Source organism: Podarcis tiliguerta, assembly GCF_965153285.1.
Source record: "Podarcis tiliguerta genome assembly, chromosome: 7".
In the NCBI taxonomy this organism is placed as follows: domain Eukaryota; kingdom Metazoa; phylum Chordata; class Lepidosauria; order Squamata; family Lacertidae; genus Podarcis; species Podarcis tiliguerta.
Window position 1 is genome coordinate 86,648,778 of NC_139540.1, and position 24,613 is coordinate 86,673,390.

Genomic DNA, 24,613 nt, shown 5'->3' on the forward strand with positions numbered 1-24,613 from the left:
GCTGCTCCAAGCAGCTATTACCAGGATTATAAAAAATGTAAATGGCAGACTACGTTGTGAAAATGTAAGTGGGGGATGGGGGGATCCAGAGGTTTGTGTAATTTTTTGTTATCACACATTTATGCAGAAATGGGATGGAAGGGAATGAGGGGCAAACCATGCAAAAGGGAAACTAACAGAATTAGACTGATCTGTCAATCTCTGTACAAAACGGTCACTCCCATTATTTAAGTGTGACAGCTGACAAATACAAGAAGACTCTGTGGTGGTGTTGTAGACCTGCTTTGCGAAAGCAGAGCAGTTATAAAAATTCTGTAACATTCATTCAGATAAAGCATAAATCACAAATTTCCCAATCCTAACCAAATAAACGTCAGTCTACAATTCTAAGTGAGCTTATTTCATTGTAAGTGTAGGTTTAATTCAAATACATCTGACCTACCTTTAGGGAAATGTGGCTAGTATCTGGCTGTTGAAATCATTTTTTGTTTAAATTGTATGAATTCATTTTTGTGATTCTCAGTGATATGTTTTACTGTCAGTCATTTATTTGAAGACTAGGAAATATTTTCTTTTCTTTTTTGCTGCAGAATGCACAATGTCTTCACTGTCTCCTGCAACAGCATCATCTACCCCACCATCTTCTGTCATATTCAGTGCTAGAAGAACAGAATCCCATGATATTCCTAATATTGTCCAACACATGAAATACAATACAGAAAGATTATTTGGCAGAATTAATGTCATCTATCTTTTGTAAGTAGCAACATTGCAAGCATTTATACTGCATCTAATTTCCTGTTAGTTCTTTCATTAACAAAAGTTAAATGTTTGTTTTACAGAGAAAAAGCCAATCTTGCAGTGACTTTAGTTAATCAGAAGAATGTAACTGTTGCTCATGCTGTATTTCTGGACTATCCCAATTGGGATGTTGTTGATCAAGCCAACTGGGAACAGTACTTAGAACAAAATTATGTTCAAAACAAGTGTACGGTAAGGAACATTTTTCCCTTCAAAATGTTAATGATAAAGGTTTTACATATTGTGTGTGGTCATTGTAGAGAATAGACAAGGCCCGCTTATACTGTGCACGCTTGAGCACAGTAATTTTAATTGTCCTGTTCAAGAAGGTAAATGTGGAAATGTACATGACACTAAGCCAAACCACTGCTGAGCATTAATGAGCAAGTGTGCTGCTCCACAGAGTGAAAATGCAGGCATTTCCCTCCTTTCCTGCTCCTGCTATTGCCACAGTACGTGGAGCTAAGCCATGATTTGGCTTAGCATTGTGTGTGAATCTCAGCTTGTGGTTTGTCTTGTTCCAAGCAAACCATAAGTACTAAAAAACCAAATAAACTACAAGCCCAGATTCACATATAATGCTATGTGTCACTTCTAATATCATAACAGCAGCAGAACAGGGGATGAGTAAGGCAGTCTGGTTTTTGATCTCTGTACCTGTACTGCTCATTTATGCTAAGCCATATTTTGGCTTAGTATTATGTGCAAACCAGGCTATTTTGCTTAAATTCATTGATTCAGTGCCTCTTTCCTGTGGAATACCTCCTTGAATATATTGGAGAATAGCCACACTCTTCATTGGAAAGATGTACTACAGTTTGAAGATAAGTGGAAATAAACGTTTTCTTGGTCATAAGCCAAAAGGGGTGGGATCTATAGAATCTAAGAAGAGGCTTATTTTACACTCCAATTCAAATCCTCTCTATCTATTCTACTGATCATGTCAAAACCATCCTCTGTGCATGCTGGGCTCTAAATGGTAAAAGAATTTGGAAGACTCCCTGAAGTAAATAGAAAAAGTAGAGACTATCGAATGTAACTTTTCTTCATGCATTTTCTATATCTCCTTTAGCAGCTAATTTTCCCAAAGTGTTGGTAGAGAGGAAGGTATAGGATAAGAAGAGAAAAACAACAAAAAGCCAAAATAGGCAGCACCTGTATAATCTCCACTCAGCTTTCTTTGTCTATTTGTGGGGAAGCCTTCTTAGTAGTGGTGCCCACCCTGTGGAACATCCTCCCATCAGATGTCAAGGAGATGAATATCTGTGAGCTCTTGGGCCCAATTCAAGGTATTGGTGCTGATGTACAAGCCCTGGAAAGCTTGGGGCCCAAGTACTTAAAGGGGGGACACCTATGCCAAACCAAGTTTTTGAGATCAGTGAGGGAAGCCCTGCCTTTTGATATGACCCATGGCATAGTGGTATGAGATAGGGCCTTATCAGTTGCAGTTCCTCATTTGGAACTCTCATTGGGGAAGGGGTTTGCCTCCCATGTTGACATTTTTAGGCATCGGTTCATCCCAGCTTTGGAGAATGGAATCCAATGGCTAACGGAAGGGTTAAACTTTTGCCTGAAGCTTCTCTCTTGAAAATGTTTGCCACTGCTTTGAATATAAAAAATAATACAGCCCTGGAAATAGTATATTAGTCCTGAAAGGTCTAGCTCCACCTTAACCATAGCTGTTAATCCAGTATCTCTTTAGAGTAGGAGCTGTCCTCAGTGCTGAATAGCAGCAGGGGTCAGCAACCTTTTTCAGCCGTGGGATATCTCTATCAGGAGTTCTGTGATTATTCTGGCAGTCCTGTGGAAATTGAATCTGTATTTAAGCTATTTATCTGTAAATTTAAGCTATTTATCTGCAAACCTATATTCACTTGCTTAAGAGTAAGTTCTTTGGAATCAATGGGCCTACTTCTGTGTAGACACTCATAGGATTGCACTGTTATCCCTGCTAATGAACATAATTGATACTATTGCGCTTTAAATAGATGTTTTTTAAATGACTTAATTCTGTAGCTATCGAATTATGTGACTATTTTGTTGCAGCATTTTGAACACATATTTTACAAGATCAGTGCCTAAGCTGCCATATTGCAATTTATTTATTTAATTGAATGGAAGTTGTGCTGAATTGTTTGTATCTTTTATTCACAGCCTTTAAATACACTATTTATGCATCTTTTTGTGGCAACAGATGGATATGCAGTTGACTGTTGCCATGAAATTATGACGTAAGTTGATTTATATAGCGAATAATAATTAAAGTGCTTAAATCCCATTTTAGCTGGTAGCATGTATGTACAAATATTCACTGGCAATGCTGTTTTCAGTCTCTATTTTTAAGTTTTACTGTCACAAGGAGAGTCTTGGTTAGGTAAACAGATAACTTCTACATTATCTATTTTAGTTCTCACAAGCATAACAACCTTCCTAGTGACAGACAAAAAGATCTGTGTGAATTAGCCACTGGTTCCAAGTATTTGCACAAACTTTGAGGTATTGATTCACATGCTGTGTGCGTGTGTCATAGAGACAGACAGAATTAACGTTGAATTTTGTATGTGGTACTTGATCATGTGATACTTGATTCATTTTGTCTTCTGCTCAGCTAGCCAGTATTTGTGCAGATTGAACAGAAATTACAAGAAAAATACAGTCTGAATTCTCCAAATAGAGAACAAAATCAGACTTCTTTATGAAAAATAACGTGTGTTGGGTTATCTTTGGAAACATTTATTAGAATGAAAATAAATAAATGTTTACTGTGCTTCATCATGTAGTACATCTTGCAGTTAATTCTTTTAATCCCATATCAAGAATACTGACTCAGTCTTTAATAGGATGAAGCAGATATCGTGACAGTAGTACCACTTTTTTCAGTAGGCTGTGGGGCAGTTTCCTATAGAATATTAAAAGTGTGTTTGGTAGAACTCATTGCTCCAGTTAGATAACCTTGGCCTGAAATCAGGATAAGGCTGAATTACGGTACATAATACCTCTTATGCTTCCTATAGCTCATACCTCAGTTTAATAAGAAACCTGCAGATTTCACCTGAATGATTAATCTTAATTTATTTGCTTCAGCCAGAGATCAGCTTGGTTTTCTGCAAGCTCTCATCTGGCCTTAAAATAAATTGTCTCTGGAATTTCTTCATCATTTGATGTGGTACAGCTTCTCCTTTTGTAAAAATGCCTTCCTGTTTTACTATATCTTATTGCCCATCTTATTTAACAGAGAAATTTCAAACACAATAACCAATATTTGAGTGCAAAATAAATGTTTTTCAAAGCTAAAACAGAAACTATTACTATATATAATTCTCTTTTTTATTCAGGACTGTTTTTAAAGCTATCCCAGAGCTACATTTCATACTTCTCTTTATACCATGTGAGGAGGATTTAGGTAAGACATGTTGAGCTCCTAAAACATTTAGGGAGCTGTTGGCATGGTTTCTCTTGAATAGCTGTGCTTCAAGCAGAGGTGTGGGGTTTTTTTGCCAGATCATCTAAGGCTTAAACTGCATATAATGTAGTTATTTTCCCAAACATGTTTCTCACCCCCAAGGAACAGCATCTGTGGGAGGGATGGTCAGCTGTGGGGAGGGGGCTACTTAATCTTTTCCCAACCACTTTATTCATTTAGTCAAAATAAAAATAAAACCACCCCCCGTTTTTTCCGAGTGGGGGAAAAAAATATGAGGATCAATTGATCTTTTAAAAATGAAATAAATTGATACATATCAACAAGTAACTTGCAGTTGGCTTTCAAACTGCATAAGTGTGCACAGCTATGCATTGTTTTTTATTTTTACAATTTTACTTCCCTAAAAGTCCTGTAATATGGGCTCCTCCAAAACACTCCTGGATGTAATGTGAAAGCTTGCCAGCAAACCCATGTTCCTGTGCCTTAGATGCATAGTTGTCAACTTTTCCCTTTTCTTGCAAGGAATCCTATTTGGAATAATGGAATTTCCCTTTTAAAAAGAGAAACATTGACAGCTATGCTTAGATGGCTCTCAGTATTGGTAAAGTAGGAAGCAAATAGTGTGTCCTACTATCCTAGTTCTTCAGCTTGAACTCCAGATCCTATATTTTACTTGGTACCAATATAAGCAATTATGTAAAACTACTTGTCAATAATTACTGAAGCCCATTGATTTCAGTGGGTCTCCTCTCAGTATGACTCAGTTGGATACCACCCAAAGTATCTCACATATTCTCAGTAATTCTTATAACAGCAGGAGGAAGACCAAGGCTGAGATATAATGGCTTGATGAAGGCTCCCTTTTGAAATGAGATATTAAGCAAGCATTTCCCAACTTGCACTCATGCTCTCGCCCCTATACAACACCAGCTTCCAATGCAGGATCGGGCTATATGTATATATATTGTTAGTTCTTGGCAGTGTTAACATACTGGAAAACTTAACAAGTCATTAACTACATCTTTGCAAAACCTAGTTCTAAATTACCAACCAGGTTCTAAGTCTTCAGTCCTGTGACTTCTTTCTGAGTGGGCATGTATAGGATTATACTATTTTATTATATTTTTAGTATTATTGTAAAAAGCCATTCTATACATCTAGACAGAACATGCACTCTAAAAAATACTTATTGATCTGTACTGGATAATACCTGCCAAAAGTTGAGAAAAACAATGAACTAGTAAAATATTTTATAATAAGAGCAATTGGAAAATATACCATGATTAAATGACAACAGTAGGTCTAGCATATACTAGATATGGAAACACTTGTGTACTGATTAAGACAAGAGTCAAAATTTATAGAATTTTTCTGTCCTCTCTGACATCAACATTTAATATAAAAGTATTAGCTTGGGTTTGAGCTCATATTTTGTTCAAAAGCTCTTGGTAGTTATTCATTTTATAATGAATTAATAAAAAAGTATAATGAGGAAAAATTGAGAAACTAACACAAATCATACAGCCTATCTTGGTTCATAACCCTTATTTCACTTTAAGTATGTGATGTCGCTCTTTATTAAAAATGTTCAACTAATAACAAGATTTGTACCAGTAACCAAAAACATTGTTTACTGAAACATGTTTACTAGTGGCTGAAGATATTTAGTGCAAATCATAAATCATTTTCAGAATATTTTATTGTCTTCAGGCATAGACTTAGCAACTGCTTTTTCACCAATGGAGAGCATAGCAGGTTCAACGTGGGATTCCGACTGTAATCTGTATGTGTCACACAGGCACCAGTATTGTCCCCAGCTGTATGTCCGCTGTGCCAGGTAACAGTTATGCATTATTATGTGATTTTTGTGATAGTTAACTTCCTACTCCCTTCTTCATTTGTAGCCTCACAAATTCTAAGTCAGTCATTTTCATATATACTTTTTGTTCCTTTTCAGGATTTAGTTGGGTCAGTAATTTATATGGTTATGAGTTGGCTAATTATTTGTTTTATTCATGAAGTATTTCCCTATGTTTAAATACGAAGTGGAATATTTTTTATATTGCAAAGAAATTCTGTATTACATAAGCAAAGAAACCAGTGATATTTCAGAGTTCTCGTTCTCCAGCAATTTCTAAATGCTGAAACTTCCTGTGGCCTAGTTCTCACTGGAGCAATCTTTTTGTGTCTGAACTCCAGCACTTTATTCTTCAGATGAGGGTGCAAATGACTGAATGCTCTGCCACTTTTTTAAAAAAACAAACCCCTTCTATATGCATAAAACTAAGTGTGAGGGAGAATCATTCTAGTATCTAGTGTTTTTGGCTGGTTGTTTTTGTATGGAGGAACTCCCACCTGCCATTTGAAGTATACTGGCCTGGTTCATCTGATATGGTAAGCCAACCTACAGCTTATAGGGAGCACCAAATACGCAGGCTGCTGGCTCCCCAAGAGGAGCTCACAGTTGCTTTGCTCCTCACTGGTTCTTTTTGTTCCCACACTGCACTGAACTAAGCCAAGGTTTGTCTTGTGAACCAGTCCGCTGTGTGTCTACCATCTTTTTGGCAACTCGACCTCTTTAACTTCAGCATGTGTTCTCATTCGTCCCATGCACATCATTAAAAAAAAAATTATGAAGAGATTTATATTAAATTCATTATAGGATTTGGAGCATTTCCAAGGGTTCAATTGTCTAGTAGATTTCTGAAATAGTTTATTGAACTGTATGTTATTTTCAAATACCAGCAAGCGATAAATGAGTTAGCAGTACAAAAATGGAACAAGCACAATAGTTAGTTCACCAGTAGAGGGCATCATAAGCCTTGTAACAAAGAACTTGTGCTATAGAAATCCCTTTGTAGGGAGGGGATTAATGAATGGCCAGAAGTACTTTCATATCAGAACATTAACACAGTGTCTAAAAGCACTCTATAGCTTTGGGTTTGTTTACCAAATTCAGCTTAATTACCGTATTTTTTTGCTCTATAAGACTCACTTTTTCCCTCCTAAAAAGTAAGGGGAAATGTGTGTGCGGCTTATGGAGCGAATGCAGGCTGTGCAGCTATCCCAGAAGCCAGAACAGCAAGAGAGATTGCTGCTTTCACTGCGCCGCGATCCCTCTTGCTGTTCTGGCTTCTGAGATTCAGAATTTTTTTTTTCTTGTTTTCTTCCTCCAAAAACTAGGTGCGTCTTGTGATCTGGTGCGTCTTATAGAGCGAAAAATACGGTAAATGCTAGTTAATGGCATGTCAGTTTGATGGGTGGATTTGGGGTGGGTGTATGGCTGTGGCAGGAGAGGGCTACTCTTCATTCCCTTCTATACTCTTTCCTTCCTTTCAGTTACCCCCCTTCTCCTTTTACTGTCACCTTTCCTTTCACCTTTCCTTTCTAGAGATGCTGGATGACGACAGTGCAAAAGAATCGCTAATCAGTCCCCACAAAGTTTGTCATCAATGACATAGAAAGCTGTCTATTTACACTGACTGGAAATGGCTCTCAAGAAGTTCACAGAGGTCTCTCCCAGTTGTACATGAATATGCCAGGGTTTGAACCTTGGACCTTCTGCTTGCAAACCAGGTGTCTCTCACATTGCTCAAAGAGACCCTGAAGGGAGGGAACTCCCACCTCTGGGCTGCAGTCAGTGCAAATAAGTATAACCTTAACTAACAAGGACCTCTTTCCAGCAATGGTGTGCTATAGCATTACACAGTAATCTGTGCCAGGATGGTATTGTGCCATCTTGATTGGAAAAGAAATCACCAACATTCCCATGCCTTCTCCTTTGTTATGTACTGTACTGGCCCAAATATAAGCTGCACCTTTAAAATTGGAGGGGGGGGGGAAAGAAAAAAACCCCCAAATATAAGTCGCTCCATTCTTCACTGCTCCTGGCTGCATACTTTGGGGGGGGGGGTCGCGCTACGTTGCTGGCGGCCTTTCCCCTTCCTCACTCTCTCCCTTCCCGGCCTTGGGGGAGAGGATGGGGGACTATGAACAGGGCGGACTCCGTTTTGCCATGCTCCTCGCTGCATACCTTAAGGTCGTGAATATAAGCCGCACTTTAGCTTTTCATGGTCGGAATTTGGGGGAAAGGTGAGGCTTATATTCAGGCCAATACGGTATTTTTAGTATATGTGCTGCCAAAGCGAGCACCCAATACGGTATTTTTAAAGCCCCTGCTTTTTATGATCAAATAACTTCTGTGGTGTTCTGTTCCAACCTATAAGCGGTTTGTTCCAAGTAACCAAGGCATTTTGCAGATGATTCCAAGAGCACTTTGATTGTATAGTTTTGTGTATACAGTACAAGGTGCTTATTTAATTTTATGCCGCTTTTAAAATAAATTTGGTTGTAAACAGAGCTTCTAGAATGTGCTACTGCATCAAAAATATATTCATCAATAGCTGTGTGTGTGTTGTAAAGCCAAGTTAGATTTACTTGTAAACAGCTTGTCCATGTAAAGAGATGTTCCTAGCTGCCAAGTCAAATGCATTTCACCAATCTGAGGCTGATCAAGTCTGTGAAGGGAAGACACCCTTTTCTTTTCTCGTTTGAATTCTCTTTACTAAAATCCTGTCTGCTATTACAAAAGTTAACACATCACATATTTAGACACTTAGATCTCCAGTCTTTCTTCATTTTCAGATCTCCAGGGTGACTCTGACTCTTTTACAGACCATATTTGCTATTCCCACAAATGAGCAAGTGAAGTCCAACCATTTTTATATATGATATTTTTCAATATTAAAAATGTTACTTAAGCGTTTAATCCCAGTAATAATCTGCTATGTAAGACAAAAAAGAGGATAAGAAATTGCTGTATCTAATTTCTAATTTGGAACATGTTCACCTTCTTGGAACTCTGTGTGTGTGTGTGTGTGAGAGAGAGAGAGAGAGAGAGAGAGAGAGAGAATGGTAAATAACTGATATTTTTTCATTACTTTTGAGAGAGAGACATTCTAAACGTGATCAGAGAAACTCTGTTTTATTGCAAGCATAGGCAAACTCAGCCCTCCAGCTGTTTTTATACTACAATTCCCATCATCCCTGACCACCGGTCCTGTTACCTAGGGATGATGGGAGTTGTAGTCCCAAAACATCTGGAGGGTCGAGTTTGCCTATGCCTGTTTTATTGTTTTGCATGCTGCAGTGCGGAAACACAAACTGAAATTTGTTGGTATGTGGTAAGCTTTGGTTCAAATGAAGGCATTCATTTGAATGACTTGAATTTGGGTGCAAGGGCCATTTCACAAGTGCACTGAAATATCAAATAACTGGAATATATTTCAGGGTCACCTACTCTAAATGCTCATCCTGATTTTAAGAAGATCCTCTATACATTGAACATCTTCCACATGATTTTTTGCAAACTTTGTCTTCTGCAAAGTAAAATGTAGATTGTTTCCAGACATTCTTAAACAAGTCATCTCATCTGTAGAGTGGAAGACCATGATGATCTCACCCCTATCTTTGCACGCCACAATGATACCCTGAGAAAAACCTATGGAGATTACTTCCTTGCTGAACTGATAGAAGCACAAGATGAAGAGAATCGTGCTGTAGTTTGTGAGGTGAGTCATAATCTTATTACAAAATAACTGCTGGTCTACTGCTTTTTACCTTTTTGATGGTTACTGTATGTGCCAATAGGAGGGTGGCTTGGATTAATTTCCAAATACCTGAGAACAACAGTTCATCTGGAGGTTGGGACACACTGCCATCACTTCATTTTTTGCATATGATCTGCAGTGTTTGGATGATCAGGGTTGCTTATAATACACCTCTGTTTCTGTGAAAGAAATAATCCAAGCAGTCTTTGATCTTAAATTTACACAGAAATTCACCTCTCCTGAGAAGAACAATAAAGCAGAGGCAATGGGTAGAACCCACCTTGCTAAATACATATATTCTATCTTTGGCATAGCTTTGATAGATAACTCCAGCCAGGATTTGTCATAAGTGTTATCTTTCATAATTTAGTATTGAAATTTTACTTATTTAGTCACATTTGTATCACATGTCAAGGAAATACAGCATCCAGAAAAATGGACGTGTGCTCAGCAGATAATAGCAGCAGAGAAGGCTGAAATATTTTTAGATACCATAAGTCTTTGGTATTACTTGGGGTTGTTAACTTCTGGTTTTAAAAATCCTGCCCCTCCCATGTGAGGCTGAGGAATGGCACAAACTGGCATGTCAAGGGCAGAGCATGGGAAAAAGCTAATTGGCACTTGGCAAATCATGGATAGAGCTTAGCAGAATCTGGTGTATCAAGGGTGGAGTTGGCAAAACCAGGATTCTACTGGCTTTTCACTTTTTAGTTTAGAATCATTTAATGCAGAAGACTCCCTGGAAAAGACCCTGATGTTGGGAAAGATGGAGGGCACAAGGAGAAGGGGACAACAGAGGACAAGATGGTTGGATAGTGTTCTCAAAGCTACTAACATGAGTTTAACCAAACTGCAGGAGGCAGTGGAAGACAGGAGTGCCTGGCGTGCTCTGGTCCAGGGGGTCATGAAGAGTCGGACATGACTAAACAATAACAAATTTCTTTATATTGAACTGAACTGATTCCTTTCTTCTGTGGACTATTTGGTTGTGGGCTTTCGTTTCTGTTTTAAATCATCTGCTACAGTTACATTATAGGATAGTAGTGCAGAAAATATGAGGTTTGATAAAACACAACTCCATTAAAAAAGTTACTTACTACTGAGTCTGCCTAACAACTGGAAAGAAACATTATCTCATCTCTCACTCAACAGCACTTTATAAATATCTAGACAGCCTAGTATAGTGGTTAGCGTGTTGAACTAGGGCCTAGGAAACTAGGGTTCAAATCCCCATTTGGCCATGAAGCTCACTGGGTAACCTTGAGCCAGCCACTGCTTCTCAGCCTAACCTACCTCACAGGGTTATTGTGGGGATTAAATGAGGAGCAGGAGACCCATCCCATGTACTCCTTGGAGGGAAAAAAGCTTGGATATAAACGCAACAATAAAAACACAGCACCTGGCATCCAGTTTGACTTGGAGTTTTCATTTTACGCTTTGCTAATGAATACCTGTGGGCGCAAAGTGGGAGCATTTTGATTGCAAACATTGCCTTTAGATAAAGAGTTGATCACTCCCTTCCCCAGTGTTTCTGTTGCAATCTGTTTTATAGTCCTCCTTCCCTGATTGCTGTCTTTACCTCCAATTTAGGTATAATAATACTGAATTCTGTTGCAAGTTTCTTGTGTATATCTCTGATTTGTCCTAACCTTTCACCTGCAATGTTAATAGCGGACTACACTGCAGAGTTGACATGAACCATGCAGAGCCACAAACTCCTTTTCAACTTGTTACACTAGGATAATAGCAAAGAACAATATTTGCATTTTCATTGGAAAATCTACACATACAAAACAAAAACATTCACAGAAAATAAGAGAACAGAACTGCCTTTGCTTCTGTCTTTTTTCCTGGTGGGAGGGGCAGTGGTACAAATAAATCATGGATTTTCTCATTGTTTCCTATGAGCTCAGGTCAGCTACAAAATAAGTGGCATCTTTGATGATGGAGGGAGGATGGACCCCCTTTTTTGTAGAGGTTCCCTAAAAATAATCCTGACAGGCTGCTACCTGTCAGGCTGAACCCTAGCCTGACAAACCCGAGGCCTGCCTTCTCCAACATGGTCTCCTCCAGATGTTTTGGACCACAACTTCCAAGCTGGCTGGGGCTGATGAGAGCTGTGGTCCAAATATCTAGAAGGCACCAGGTTGGGTAAGTCTGGTTGAGGCTGTCTGTTTGGAGAAGCGTTTGTAAGTCAGGGATAAGAAACCATCAGCCCCAGCCTGCATGGCCAGCGGTCAGGGATTCTAGGAGTGGTTGCCCAGCAACAGGTTCTCCATCCCTGTTCTAAGCCCTTCCTCTATTCCACTTCTAGACAAAATAAAAAGTTTTCCCAAACTCCAAAGGACACAGGCTTTAACAAATCCTTGTAAAACAGAGCACAAGGGCTAGCTTATAACTGTGCAGTCTAGCACATGAGGAAGATTTCAGTGAGTAATACTGAAGAAATGCCTTTTTAAAACCAGAGGTTAACTGTCAGTGTTTGTTTGGTGGGGAAGAGGAGGAAGAAGATAAGGCAGCAGATCACATTCATAGACTTTTAAATTTAAGCAAAACCACAGTCTGAGAACACTTAGTCCCTTACAGAGCATCTCTGGTCAGTTGTTTAATGTGCTTCCAAAGGAGACTAAAGCACTAGGGTGATGCTTCACATTTTTGTGGTAATCTGAGGCCAGTAGAAACCCATCCTTCCTTTGGCAGAGTATAAAGAAAGTTGAATGGAAGTAAAACAAAAAATATGGCTTCCATGTAAGAATCCAGATTCCCAGATACTTTAGATGCCACTGTTGGTCTAAATCAGAATATAGGGGTTTGTCATAGCATCAGAAGTAACTGGGAGGTTCTGTCTCCAAGCAACAGAATAATAAGTACTGTAATAGAATAATTATTCTAGGTTTGTTATAAGCCCTTGGATTTCATTGGTTTGCTAGTGCTCTCTGCCATGTTCTGACTTCATCCAATTAAACATTGGTTTCTTTACCTTAGTATTGCTAAGGTTAGGCAGAAGTGACTGCTTATGATTGAAAAGCAGTTGCCAGCCAGTTTCTTGTTTTAGTTTCGCAGTAGTAACTGTAAACTCTGCTATGGAGTTCATTAGAGGAAAAGTGTTTATTCTTTTGCATCATCTTAAGGATCTAGTACTTCCAGGGGGAAAGGGCTGGCTGTGGGACTTCCCTCTTGGTGAATGATCTTCAGGGCTTTGCCTGCTGCTCTTGAATCAATGCAGCAATTAATTATCAGTAAGTAAAGAATTAAGGAATTGGCAGAGTATAGCTGTGAAACTTTAGCTGAAAAAATGCTAGCAAAAATAAAACACTAGCCAGTGGTATGTCAATTTTAGTCATAAATTATGTATCTATCTATCTATCTATCTATCTGTTTTTAAGGGAGATGCATCACCATGTGATCAAGGGTTAAGAGTTCATGGGCCTATTTAATTTTGAGTGCAACGAAGGTTCATCAGTCTCAAGAGGTTGAAAAACAGTGGTGCAGAGTATTTTTAATAAACTCCTTAGTTTAAAAGACACCAGTGTAGCTTGCTTACAGCTTGATTTCAATTAATCATTTAGCAGAGTAAAACACTTGTTCAAAGCTTATCTTATAAATATTGCACCCTTGTCTGGCAATTATCAGTACAAACCCAAGAAAATCCTTCAGAGGTTCATCGCTGCTGCTGTAGCTTGGGAAAGCACTGCCGCGTGGGCCAAGACAGAAGTCAGTTTGCCCTCCAAAGAATGAAGCTGGCGGGTTCTTTCTGCACATATGGCAGATAGATTGTTTAATCAGCTTCAGCTGAGCCTTGGGCCTAAAATTACATTGGAGCCAAGCAACTGCAGGGCTCCAGCTTTGTTCAGCTAAGCAAACAAATGATCAAGGGGGAAGGGGAACTATATGTGTTTTTATTTTTATTGAAGTGTTGATGCCAGCTGTGTCAATTCAGTTCTTTAGAAAAATATTGGTTTAGGACCTAGACGAAAAGTTGAACCACTTGGAAAGCTATTTTTGTCTAATATTGTTGGTCAAACAATTGCATGATGCTAAAAGACAGGGTCATTTTCCTTGGTGTTATGACTTCTGTGTGTAACAAAGGGCCAAACAAGATGTAGCACTAAACATGAAGTCACTCTAGTTAAGCAGCAGCAGCAGCAGCAGCAGCAGCAGCAGCAGTAGTAAAGGCAGGCAGCCCTGCTTTTCATTGGAAACACAAAATGCAGAGGAGGAGTTTACTCTTTTTCTTCCCCGGTGCAGTGCCAACGGAAATTGTCCCATTGAAAATTAGTCCTGGGAGAGGAAGGTGAGGGATGGTTCCCCACACTTGCTCTAAAGTTTAATTATACAAATTTTTACTGGGAAAATCCTAAGTGTATTTATCAAGGAGACCTTCTGAATAAACCTGCTTAGGATTCATCCAAGTATCTATTTTTGCTTGTATTTTTTAATTTCCTACATTCTTATTAACCATGTTTTTGTTGTAATGGGATCTTTTTCAGTTTTGACAAATGACTATTCAGTAAGCTGTTATTAAATAGATTGCAATTTCTACCACTTTGAGGGGTCCATATAATACAATCAGGAGGTCTTTGGGCATTTCCTATCCTGGAGAGAGGTGTGGAAGAGCGATTCTTTACTCTCACATAGCAGGGTTAGCACAGTGGCAGTTACAAGCACATTAAAACGCGAAGCCCGCGACTGCAGGCAGCTCTGCGCTGCCTTCGGGAGCCTGGCGCGACTTCGTGCCCCCCCCCCCCGGGGCTGCGCAGAGTGCGCGAAGCCTGGGACTCAAGGCAGCTCTGTGCTGCCTTCAGGAGTCCAGCGCGACTTCACGCCGGGCTCCCGAGGGCTGCACAGAGCTTCCTGAAGCCTGGAGAGCGAGAGGGGTCGGTGCGCATCGACCCCTCTCGCTCTCCAGGCTTCAGCGAAAGCCTGCATTCGCCCCATAGGACGCACACACATTTCCCCTTCATTTTCGGAGGGGGGAAAGTGTGTCCTATAGGGCGAAAAATACGGTACTTAACCCGAGGTACCACTGTATTTCACATTGCATTTGGCATTGCATATTAACAAATACCGTATTTTTCGCTCTATAACACGCACCTGACCATAACACGCACATTGTTTTTAGAGGAGGAAAACAAGGGGGGGAAATTCTGAATGAAACAGTGGGTGTATCATTTTTGTGCCTCATGCTGTGGCCACAGACATGTGATCTGATGGTGAGTTTGGGGTAGCCCAATGCAAAAATCCTGAGAATCCCTGTGGATCTGTGCTTTGTAACCACGTTTTTGCACCATTGTGGCCCCAGGCAACAGTGGGTGCGTGATTTTTTTGGTGCAGGCTGTAGCCATGGACATGCTATGTGATCTGATGGTGAATTTGGGGTGGCCCAATGCAAAGATCCTGAGAATCCATGTGGATCCATGCTTTGTAACCACGTTTTTGCACCATTGCAGCCCCAGGCAACAGTGGGTGCGTGATTTTTTTGGTGCAGGCTGTAGCCGTGGACATGCTATGTGATCTGATGGTGAATTTGGGATGACTCAATGCAAAGATACTGAGGATCCATGTGGATCCATGCTTTGCAACCACGTTTTAAGTGGGGAGGGATGGAAAAACACAGAAGGGACAAGGAGCACGAGAGGAGTGTGGCTAAGAATGCAGGAGAGGAGTGTGGCTAAGAATGCAGGAGAGGGGTTTAGCGGGAGGGAGGAAAGGAAGGCAAAAGTTTTCCCCCCCACACACACCCAAGCCAGCCCCCCCCTCTCTCTCTCCCCCACCTGCATGTTTTCCAGCTGCCTGCGAGTCCCTAAAATGCTTCCCTGGACGCAGCAGCACCGGAGCACGGAGAGGAATTAGAAGGAAGGACGCGATCCTTTCCTTTCCCCTCTGCTTGCCTGGAGGGGAGGAGATTTGCTTGCTCTTTGTTCCGTTTGAGCAAACAGGAACCGAAACAGAAGTGGGTGGGCAATAAGACCCTGAGGCAGAATGCAGGAAAGCAACAGCTTCCTCTCTCACGGAGCTCCCTCCTCCGTGACGCGCGTAATTGGATTTTTGTCTGATTTTTGCCCCTGCGCTCGGGCCAGCCGGCTCCAGGGACCACACATTCGCTCAATAACACGCACAGACATTTCCACTTACGTTTTAGGAGAAAAAATCTACGTGTTATAGAGAGAAAAGTACGGTACACTTCTCTAATCAAATTCTACATTATAATACATTGCTCGGTTTGCTCTTAAAATTTCTCCAGAATAAATATATATTTCTTGTAAATATTTCTATTTAAGATATTCTCTGCCAGACATTCTTTAGCTGTGTTATATGAGAAAGCATTCTTTAGGGCACATTGAATTAGATTGGCCAATGGCTTCCCTCAGTCCTTTTTTTTCTAAAAAAAATGTTTAGGGGTACTCTCATTTTCCTACTCATATTGAAATACTGCCCCCAATGAGGCCAAACTTAGATCCACAAAATGCTTAGGGGGGTATCTGTACCCCTGCACCCCCCCAGAAAAAATCACTGGTATCCCTTCTTAGCTTTTGAAATACGTTTTTTAAAAAGATTGACATTTGTTCAATTATCATGTTTCAGGATGATGGCATAGCAGTGGGCTTCATGAGTGTATGCTCTGAAGTGAGTATACAGTTGCTTCATGACTGTTTTGACTTGGGTCCCTTCCACGGACTATGTAAACCACACCCAGATGACATTCTGAAGCCACCACGGAAGCCAAGTGACATAGGTAAAAATGCAACGCTTTGTACAGTTTAATTAACTGCATTGGTTTGAATATTGTTAAACGCTCAGGTGAGAGACAAGGGAAGTAGGTGGTATTTATATAAGGAACTCATTTTTATAGTAGATTTTTTCCTCTTTTTTTGTTCAGAGGAGAAAGGAAATAGGTGAAATTGCCCAGTCTGTCAGAAGGTTTGAGAAAGTGGTTTCTATACCTAGCCCCCAGGTGAGAGTCTGTTATTACAGAGAGAATCCTACCCCCCCCCCCCCCCGCTGCCTCCAGTGAGAAACAAGGGGAAGTACTTGGTATCAATGTTTTCTATGGGCATTAGAGGGTCACATGGGTTAATATCTGCACCAAAGTCCAAGGCAAGAAATATTCAAACTCAGTGAGTAAGCAGCTACTTCCTGTGCTCCTTCAGTCCATTAGGTGGACCTTTCTCTTTCTAATTCCAGCTTGCTCTAACTGTAGACCTTAGTTTTTCTTTGTATGTTCCAGTTGTCCTGTGGAGAAATCTTCACCTGAACTAGGGTTGCCATACATCTGGAATTTCCCAGACATCTCCCAAAAAGAGCTCAATAAGTTTTTGTCCAGAATTTACTTCTAGAAATATGGCGACCCTACTTGAACGCAATCCATTTTTCATGGTTAAAGTGGTGCAGGTTGGAGCACAGTCACGGTGTCATGCAATGAGGCAAATACACCCATTGTAAACTTTCTATTTTCTCAAGTTATTCTAGCATATTGAAGTGTGAACATTGTTAACTTATAACTGAAAGATAATGACATGCCTGAGCCTGGGGAAAATGCATTACCACCAGGGGCTTTAACTGAGCTCTTGCAAGTCAATGTACAGCTTCCAATACCTGCTTTTGTGGTTACGCTATTGTGTGCAGCTTTGAAATGTGGTTAAATTAACCCATGCAAAATTTTACACCAGCAGGGGATGCTACCATTATGTTTTGCACTTGGTTTGACAAATGCTGTTTCATAAGTTTGCTGTTACAAATAATTATGTTTTCATGCAGCTTTAATAAAAAAGGGTTTTGAGCTGATTAGCTTGAAAATGATTATATATTTTTTCTCTCTGAAAATGTAATAAAAAACCATTTTTGAGCCATCTTGATGTAAGTGGTATTTTTCACAATAATTATAGTAATTTGGTTGTTGCTGTATCTGGAATTAGAAATTAGTAGTTACAGCATTTCTAACAGAGAATGAATTATTCTGTTGTAGCTTTCACATTGAATTGAGTTTTTCAGCCAACCTGCTGATTTTCACCTCCAGTATTAATTCATCTCTTCCTATTATATTGTTTAAGGACTTTTTAAAAAATATAGTTAAAATGAAGGTTATGGTCCTCCAATATTTATTCTTGGCATATCTAAATCACAGTAATAATGCAGTAATTAAATTGATGCTGGTGAATTATAAGCATGTTTAAAGGAAGTTCTGAAGCCCTAATTAATTTGCATATAAAATGTAACCCTATTAGATTAAAAAATATTATTTGGCAGTTAAGTATGCTAATTACTTGTTCACCCAAAATAGTTAGAATATGTTGTGGTTAGAGCATCCTTAATTATGCCATGTAGGGTGAGCTTGTTTTTTTACTGTTAGTGTTTTTCATTATTTGTTCATGTTTCCTAAGGCTGCAGTTGAAACCACATTTACTTGAAAATAAGCCTCATTTAATTCAATAGGACTTGATTTTGAATTCTTGAAGCCTAAGTGTGTAGGATATGAGGTTTATGAAAATACCCTTTAATTCTCTACCTTGGGAAGGATTTACTCTGGCTTTCATATGTTGTGAATTTGCTGTCATATTGCTTTGCTTACTACCGTATTTTTCGCCCTATAGGACGCACTTTTTCCCCTCCAAAAATGAAGGGGAAATGTGTGTGCGTCCTATGGGGCGAATACAGGCTTTCGCTGAAGCCTGGAGAGCGATAGGGGTCGGTACGCACCGACCCCTCTCGCTCTCCAGGCTTCAGGAAGCTCTGCGCAACCCTTGGGAGCCCTGCGCTGGAAGCAGAGCGCCTGGCGCTTCGGGAAGACATCCGCAGCCTAGGGAGCCCTGCGGGAGTTCCCACAGGGCTCCCTAGGCCGTGGATAGCAGCCTGCTTCCCGGGGCGCAGGGCGCGCTGAAAGCAGAGCGCCCCGCGCTTCGGGAAGACATCGGGCAGCCCCACAAGCTCGGGGGACAGCGGGGAGGCGCAGCGCTGCCATCCCGCTGTTCCTCGACCTGGTTTGGAGGCTGGCGCTGGGGAGAAGCGCGCCTCTCCCCAGCGCCAGCCCCACAAGCTGGGGGACAGCGGGGAGGCGCGGCGCCACCATCCCGCTGTTCCCCGACCTGGTTTTGGGGGGGAAATAAAGGGAAAATTTTTCCCCTTTATTTCCCCCCAAAAAAACTAGGTGTGTCCTATGGGACGAAAAATACAGTAATTTCTCTGTGTCACTTAAATGATCTGTATTAGGTATTTTGTTTTAAGATTTTCACAGCTTTGAGGCATTGGCGGTTTAAAAGCAATATATAAATAAATGTGAATAATGTGTCATAACAGTATCTTAGTTGTGCAGGCAATTAACAGACTCTCAAGTCCTATTAGTCTTTCTGGAATGTACATGTATTAATCCCCAGATGTCCGTTTGGGAAACCAGTGAAGAAATTTATTGCAATATCAGTCAAGGCAGTCAAGGAGATGCAAAATAGTAAATACCTCGGGTTACATACGCTTCAGGTTACAGACACTTCAGGTTACAGACTCCGCTAACCCAGAAATAGTGCTTCAGGTTAAGAACTTTGCTTCAGGATGAGAACAGAAATCGCCTGGTGGCAGCGCGGCAGCAGCAGGAGGTCCCATTAGCTAAAGTGGTGCTTCAGGTTAAGAATAGTTTTAGGTTAAGAACGGACCTCCGGAATGAATTAAGTTCTTAACCCGAGGTACTACTGTACTCTTGAATGACCAAATCTTCACTGTTTCACTATATCCTTCACATTATGCCAAACTAAATGTGAAAGTACACTCAAATGCATGAAAAGGAGTGAGTTAGGCCCCATCCCCTTTTTAAAAAGAAATTCAGATTTGGGAAAGCAGAAAAGAGCCAAACATGTAACAGGAAAAGAAGAACCTCAGCCGTAAGTAGTTTTAAGGATGGATATAATAGAAGAATTGATTATACCATTTTGAATATACCAAGGGCAGCAGAGAAATAAAGAAAGCAAGATGGAACAAGGAGAATAGCAAATAGATTTGTATTTTGTTCAGTGCTTAAAGCAACAGGAACTTTTTAATGCAAAAGTGTTGCGTCACAAAAGTCTTTAGAAAATTGGTAACATTGCTCTAAAATCAGCTGTTTCAGCATCTAATGAGGGATACTAAAAATTTTATGGTACTGTTACCTTGCCTCCAACTAGGGAGGCAGTCCTCCTCCATATGTTGTTGGGCTTGCAACTCCCATCATCCTTAGCCATGGGCCATGCTGGCTGAGGCTGCTGGGAGTTGGAGTCCAGCAGCATCTGGAGGGCCACGGTTTCCCCCTTCCTGAGTCCAAAACTGAATAAATGTATAGCACAGAATATAAAAACTCAGAACACAAGCTTGCAAGAGAAATTACTTAGTGTTGCTTTCCATTTCATTATTGATCCTATTATTAATCTCTTAATTTTCTTCTTTTTATTCTGTCTTCACTTCTCACCTCCATCCAGCTGATGAAACCAGTGTGACAAGTCAAAAAGAAGAAACACCAGACATGGATAGTGAGGTAAATATCACAAAGAATTCATTAGACTGAAAACAAAACGATTGAACGGAAGGTGACTTTAGAAATCACATGACATGGTGTAAGTGATGTCTCACAGCGTTTGGAAATGAATGATGAAAAGGCACATTTTTAAAAAGTGTATTGTTAACAATATACAAACATATAAAATTCTCAGAAACTATTATTCATTCATTCATTCATTCATTCATTCATTCAGTTTATACACCACCCTATGCCTGGAGGTTTCAGGGCAGTTCACATGCAATTAACTGACAATATACACTAAGTACAATCAAAACACGGTCACTTTTGAGTCCATTTGCACTTCAGAAGAGTGAACTAGTTGCATGTTTATCTTCCTCACTGATATAGGTGGGACATAAATGTAAGTCTAGTTTGTGCCCACTTTTAGCTCTGTGATTCAGAAAGAGAAGCATATTTTCCATGATAATGTGCAGAGTAAGGCACCCAGCTGCCCGAGTCTCCCAAGATCCTTGGCCCCTTAAAAAGACTGAAGTAGACCAAAAAGCAGTGAAGGTAGCTTGAGAAACCTGGGGGAGATCAGGGAAAGTCTTTCTCTGTCAGGCAAACACAGGGTTGGAGCAGACTTGAAGAGGAATGGCGTGGAGCTAGGGATGGGGTTTGTTGAAAGTTGAAAGTCTTCAACAGATGTCCAAAAGACAGCAGAAATTGTTCCTGTCCTGTATATGTAATAGGACAGAGTTCTAAAGGTAGCATCACTACACTAAAGTCCAGGTTCCTGCAGTATGCGGAATGCACCCGCAGATAGGGTGGTACCTGCAAGATGCCCTCTCCTGCAAAGTACAGTGATCAGTTGGGTGTATAAGGGATGAGACAGTCTTTTAGGTGACCTGCTCACAAGCCATATAGGGCTTTATGCACCAGCCCCAGTAGCTAATTTGCAGCCAGTGCAATTCTTTTAGCTCTTGTGTAATATGGTGATATTCTTCCGCAGGGGGCCACTGCATTTTGCACTAGTTACAGCTTCCAGGGCAGTCTCAAGGGCAGCCCCACATAGAGAACATTGCAGCAATCCAGTCTGTAGGCCTCTCCTCAGCTAGTCCCAATAACAAGCTTGTGAGGTAGATTAAGCTGAGAGGCAGGGACTGGCCCAAGGTCACCCAGTGAGCGTCACGGCCAAGAGGAGATTTGAACCCCCGTCTCCCATGTCCAGGTATTCACACATAGGATAATACTTCAAGCATCTGATGAAGTGGACTCTATTGTTATGAAAGCTTGTTTCATAATAATAATTATCATAATGATAATTATGAAATAATATTTTTAAAAAATTATTATTATTTATACTCCGCCCTCCCCGGCCAGAGCCAGGCTCAGGGCAGCTAACACTAGTAAAATTATAATTATACAATTATAATAAAGCAAAATATAATAAAGCAAAACATAATAGGGGAAAAAAACAACAACAAAACAATTTAAAAACAGGTTAAAATGCAATTTAAAATGCAGCCTCATTTTAAAAGTAGCCCATGGATCAAAACTGTAAGGGGAGGGAAAACATAAGGGTCAGACTGAGTCCAAACCAAAGGCTAGGCGGAAAGATGTCAAGTCCCGCAGGGCCCTAGTCTCTTGCGACAGAGCATTCCACCAAGTCGGGGCCAGTACTGAAAAGGCCCTGGCTCTAGTTGAGACCAATCTAACCACCTTGTGACTTGGGACCTCCAAAGTGTTGTCATTTGTGGACCTTAAGGTCCTCTGTGGGGCATACCAGGAGAGGCAGACCCATAGGTATGGGGGTCCTAGGCTGCGTAGGGCTTTAAAGGTCAAAACCAGCACCTTAAACCTGACCCTGTACTCCACCGGGAGCCAGTGCAGTTGGTAAAGCACTGGTTGAATGTGATCCGGCGGCAAGGACCCTGTAAGGAGCCTCACTGCGGCATTCTGCACCTGCTGGAGTTTCTGGGTCATAATGAATAAATGAATGAATGAATGAATTTACTTTATTATGGTCACAGATCAGCATAAGCAAAGCATCTAAATAAATAGCATAACAGTATCTCTAAGCAGATAATTATTAAATTAATTGGGAACAAGAGCCAAACGTAGATTAAAACATATACATAGAATTCTTGATTAAGCATAGATAATGGATGAATAAAAACCGATAAGGAAAATTTAAAGGAGATCAGTTAAAAAAGACCAGCTGTATGGGGTGGGGCTTCCAAAGTTTCATAATGACTTTGTTAGTCTTTAAGGTGCCATAAGACTCTTCATTGTTTTTGCTGCAAGAGACTAACATGGCTGTCCCTCTGGAAATTATTTAAAACATTGATACTGATTATTTCACTATAGAGATGTACACATAGTGCTTAACAAAACATTTCGTATTCTTTTATTTGTATTTCTTCAGAGAGGTAGCAAAATTGGGAGCTTCGTTTCTCAAGCTTCACATGCTAGTGCAAATGCTAGTAAAAGAGAAAGCATTCTTCGTACAACGTCCGAGGTGAGGCCCATTGAAATTAATAGTTTACAGCCTTAGTTATTCATATCTTGATACTTTATTTTTAAAATGTTCTCTCTGCTACTAGACGTCAAAATTTAAGTCATTATCACTAGTTCAGAATATGGGAGACTTCAGTACTGGTGGTAGCTCAGACTAGAATGGTACAGAATGGCTGTGATGGTGCTTGGAATCTAGAGCTAAATGGCTGAAAATTCTGCATCTTAACTTCTCCCAGTTCTGCTTACCTTAGAAGTAACAAAACCAGCTTACTTAAATCACTCCCATTTTGATCACAAACTGATACAGAACAGTTGGTGATACAATACTTTAGTTTGTTCATTGTTGTGTTTCAGCAAAAGAAGGAAAATTTATATAACCCAAATTACAGCACTAGGAGAAATCAGTCATCTGTGGGCTGAGTGAAATAGGTCAGTCAGGAAAGGCAATGTTGATAATGAGCCAGTAAGAGTTTCTGTCTCCTCTCTCAGGATCCCACCACAGGTAAGTTTGATGTCCCACTCAGGCATTGCAGTTTGGAGTGTTCTCCAAGGGTTGGGTCTTATTGCGTAGCCTCTGGCAGTGGACCTTCTCTTAGCATCAGGTTAATACCAGGCAATATGATCCCTAAGGCTTCTCTGTTCTGGCACCAGGCCTCAAGCGCTTCAGACAGGCGTCACTATTCTTCACCCTCTCTACTTTTTCCCTCTCTTTTCTGAGTCAGCTTGTCTCTCTTGCCCCTTTTTTTGCAACCAGCTGTCTTCAGGGGAGTAGGAAGGGCGTGCTGTGGGGTGGATTGCCCCAGGTGTCATCCCTGAGGGGGTGTGACAAAATCCCCCCAGGTGCGATCGCCGCTGTGCCGAATCCCCCCCCCATGCAGTCGCCCCGCCCCCTGGGCAGATCGCCCCCACCCCAGGTGCCCAAGCGGCTTGCTCCGCCGCTGGCTGTCTTAAGTCTTCTGTCTCCTTCATCCCTCCACACCAATTCCCAGCATTCTCTTGTGTTTGGAGCAACATATTGCTTTGCATTTAGATTTTGTATCTAATACTACTACTACTAATAATAATAAATTTTATTTATACCCCGCCCTCCCCAGCCAAGACTGGGCTCAGGGTGGCTAACAACCAATAATAAAAATAAGTTGATTAAAATACAACTTAAAAAACAATATTAAAATTCAAATTAAAACATTAAGATGCAGCCTCTTCACAGGAGGAGAAAGGAAAAAAGAAAGAGGGGGAGGGAATCAAATTGATTCTAAGACAAAGGCCAGGCGGAACAACTCTGTCTTACAGTCCCTGCGGAAAGAAATCAGATTCCGCAGGGCCCTGGTCTCATGAGACAGAGCGTTCCATCAGGCCGGAGCCAGTGTTGAAAAGGCCCTGGCTCTGGTTGAGGCTAATCTAACTTCCTTAGGGCCCGGGACCTCTAGGGTGTTGCTATTTATGGACCTTAAGGTCCTCTGTGGGGCATACCGGGAGAGGCGGTCCCGTAGGTACGAAGGTCCTAGGCCGTGAAGGGCTTTAAAGGTCAAAATCTGACTCTACCGGGAGCTAGTGCAGCTGGAAAAGCACTGGGTGAATATGCTTCCATGGCAGGGACCCCGTGAGGAGCCTCGCTGCAGCATTCTGCACCCGCTGGAGTTTCTGGGACAGCTTCAAGGGCAGCCCCGAGTAGAGTGAATTACAGTAGTCAAGCCTGGAGGTTACCGTCACATGGATCACTGTGGCCAGGTCGGGGCGGGAAAGGTAAGGGACCAACTGCTTGATACAGCGAAGGTGGAAAAATGTCGCCTTGGCTGT

General features: G+C 40.9%; 1 protein-coding gene across 7 annotated transcripts in view; it reads left to right on the forward strand.

Annotated features, from left to right (window-relative positions):
• The window catches only part of CFAP61 (cilia and flagella associated protein 61), a 119,990-nt gene that overhangs the window by 1,351 nt on the left and 94,026 nt on the right, over positions 1-24,613 (forward strand). For 4 of the 7 annotated variants that reach the window (XR_014513125.1, XM_083448551.1, XM_083448550.1 and 1 more), the window contains exons 2-10: positions 591-756; positions 843-993; positions 2,956-3,032; positions 4,137-4,204; positions 5,936-6,062; positions 9,663-9,795; positions 16,420-16,570; positions 20,274-20,329; positions 22,722-22,814. Coding sequence is in view for 6 of the 7 variants with exons in the window: in XM_083448551.1 (XP_083304677.1) it covers positions 599-756; positions 843-993; positions 2,956-3,032; positions 4,137-4,204; positions 5,936-6,062; positions 9,663-9,795; positions 16,420-16,570; positions 20,274-20,329; positions 22,722-22,814 (1,014 nt within the window). In the remaining variant the exon portion in view is untranslated. Of the gene's footprint in view, positions 1-41; positions 65-590; positions 757-842; positions 994-2,955; positions 3,033-4,136; positions 4,205-5,935; positions 6,063-9,662; positions 9,796-16,419; positions 16,571-20,273; positions 20,330-22,721; positions 22,815-24,613 lie in introns of those variants that run through there. The other 3 variants (XM_083448552.1, XM_083448553.1, XM_083448555.1) reach the window with 3 other exon arrangements.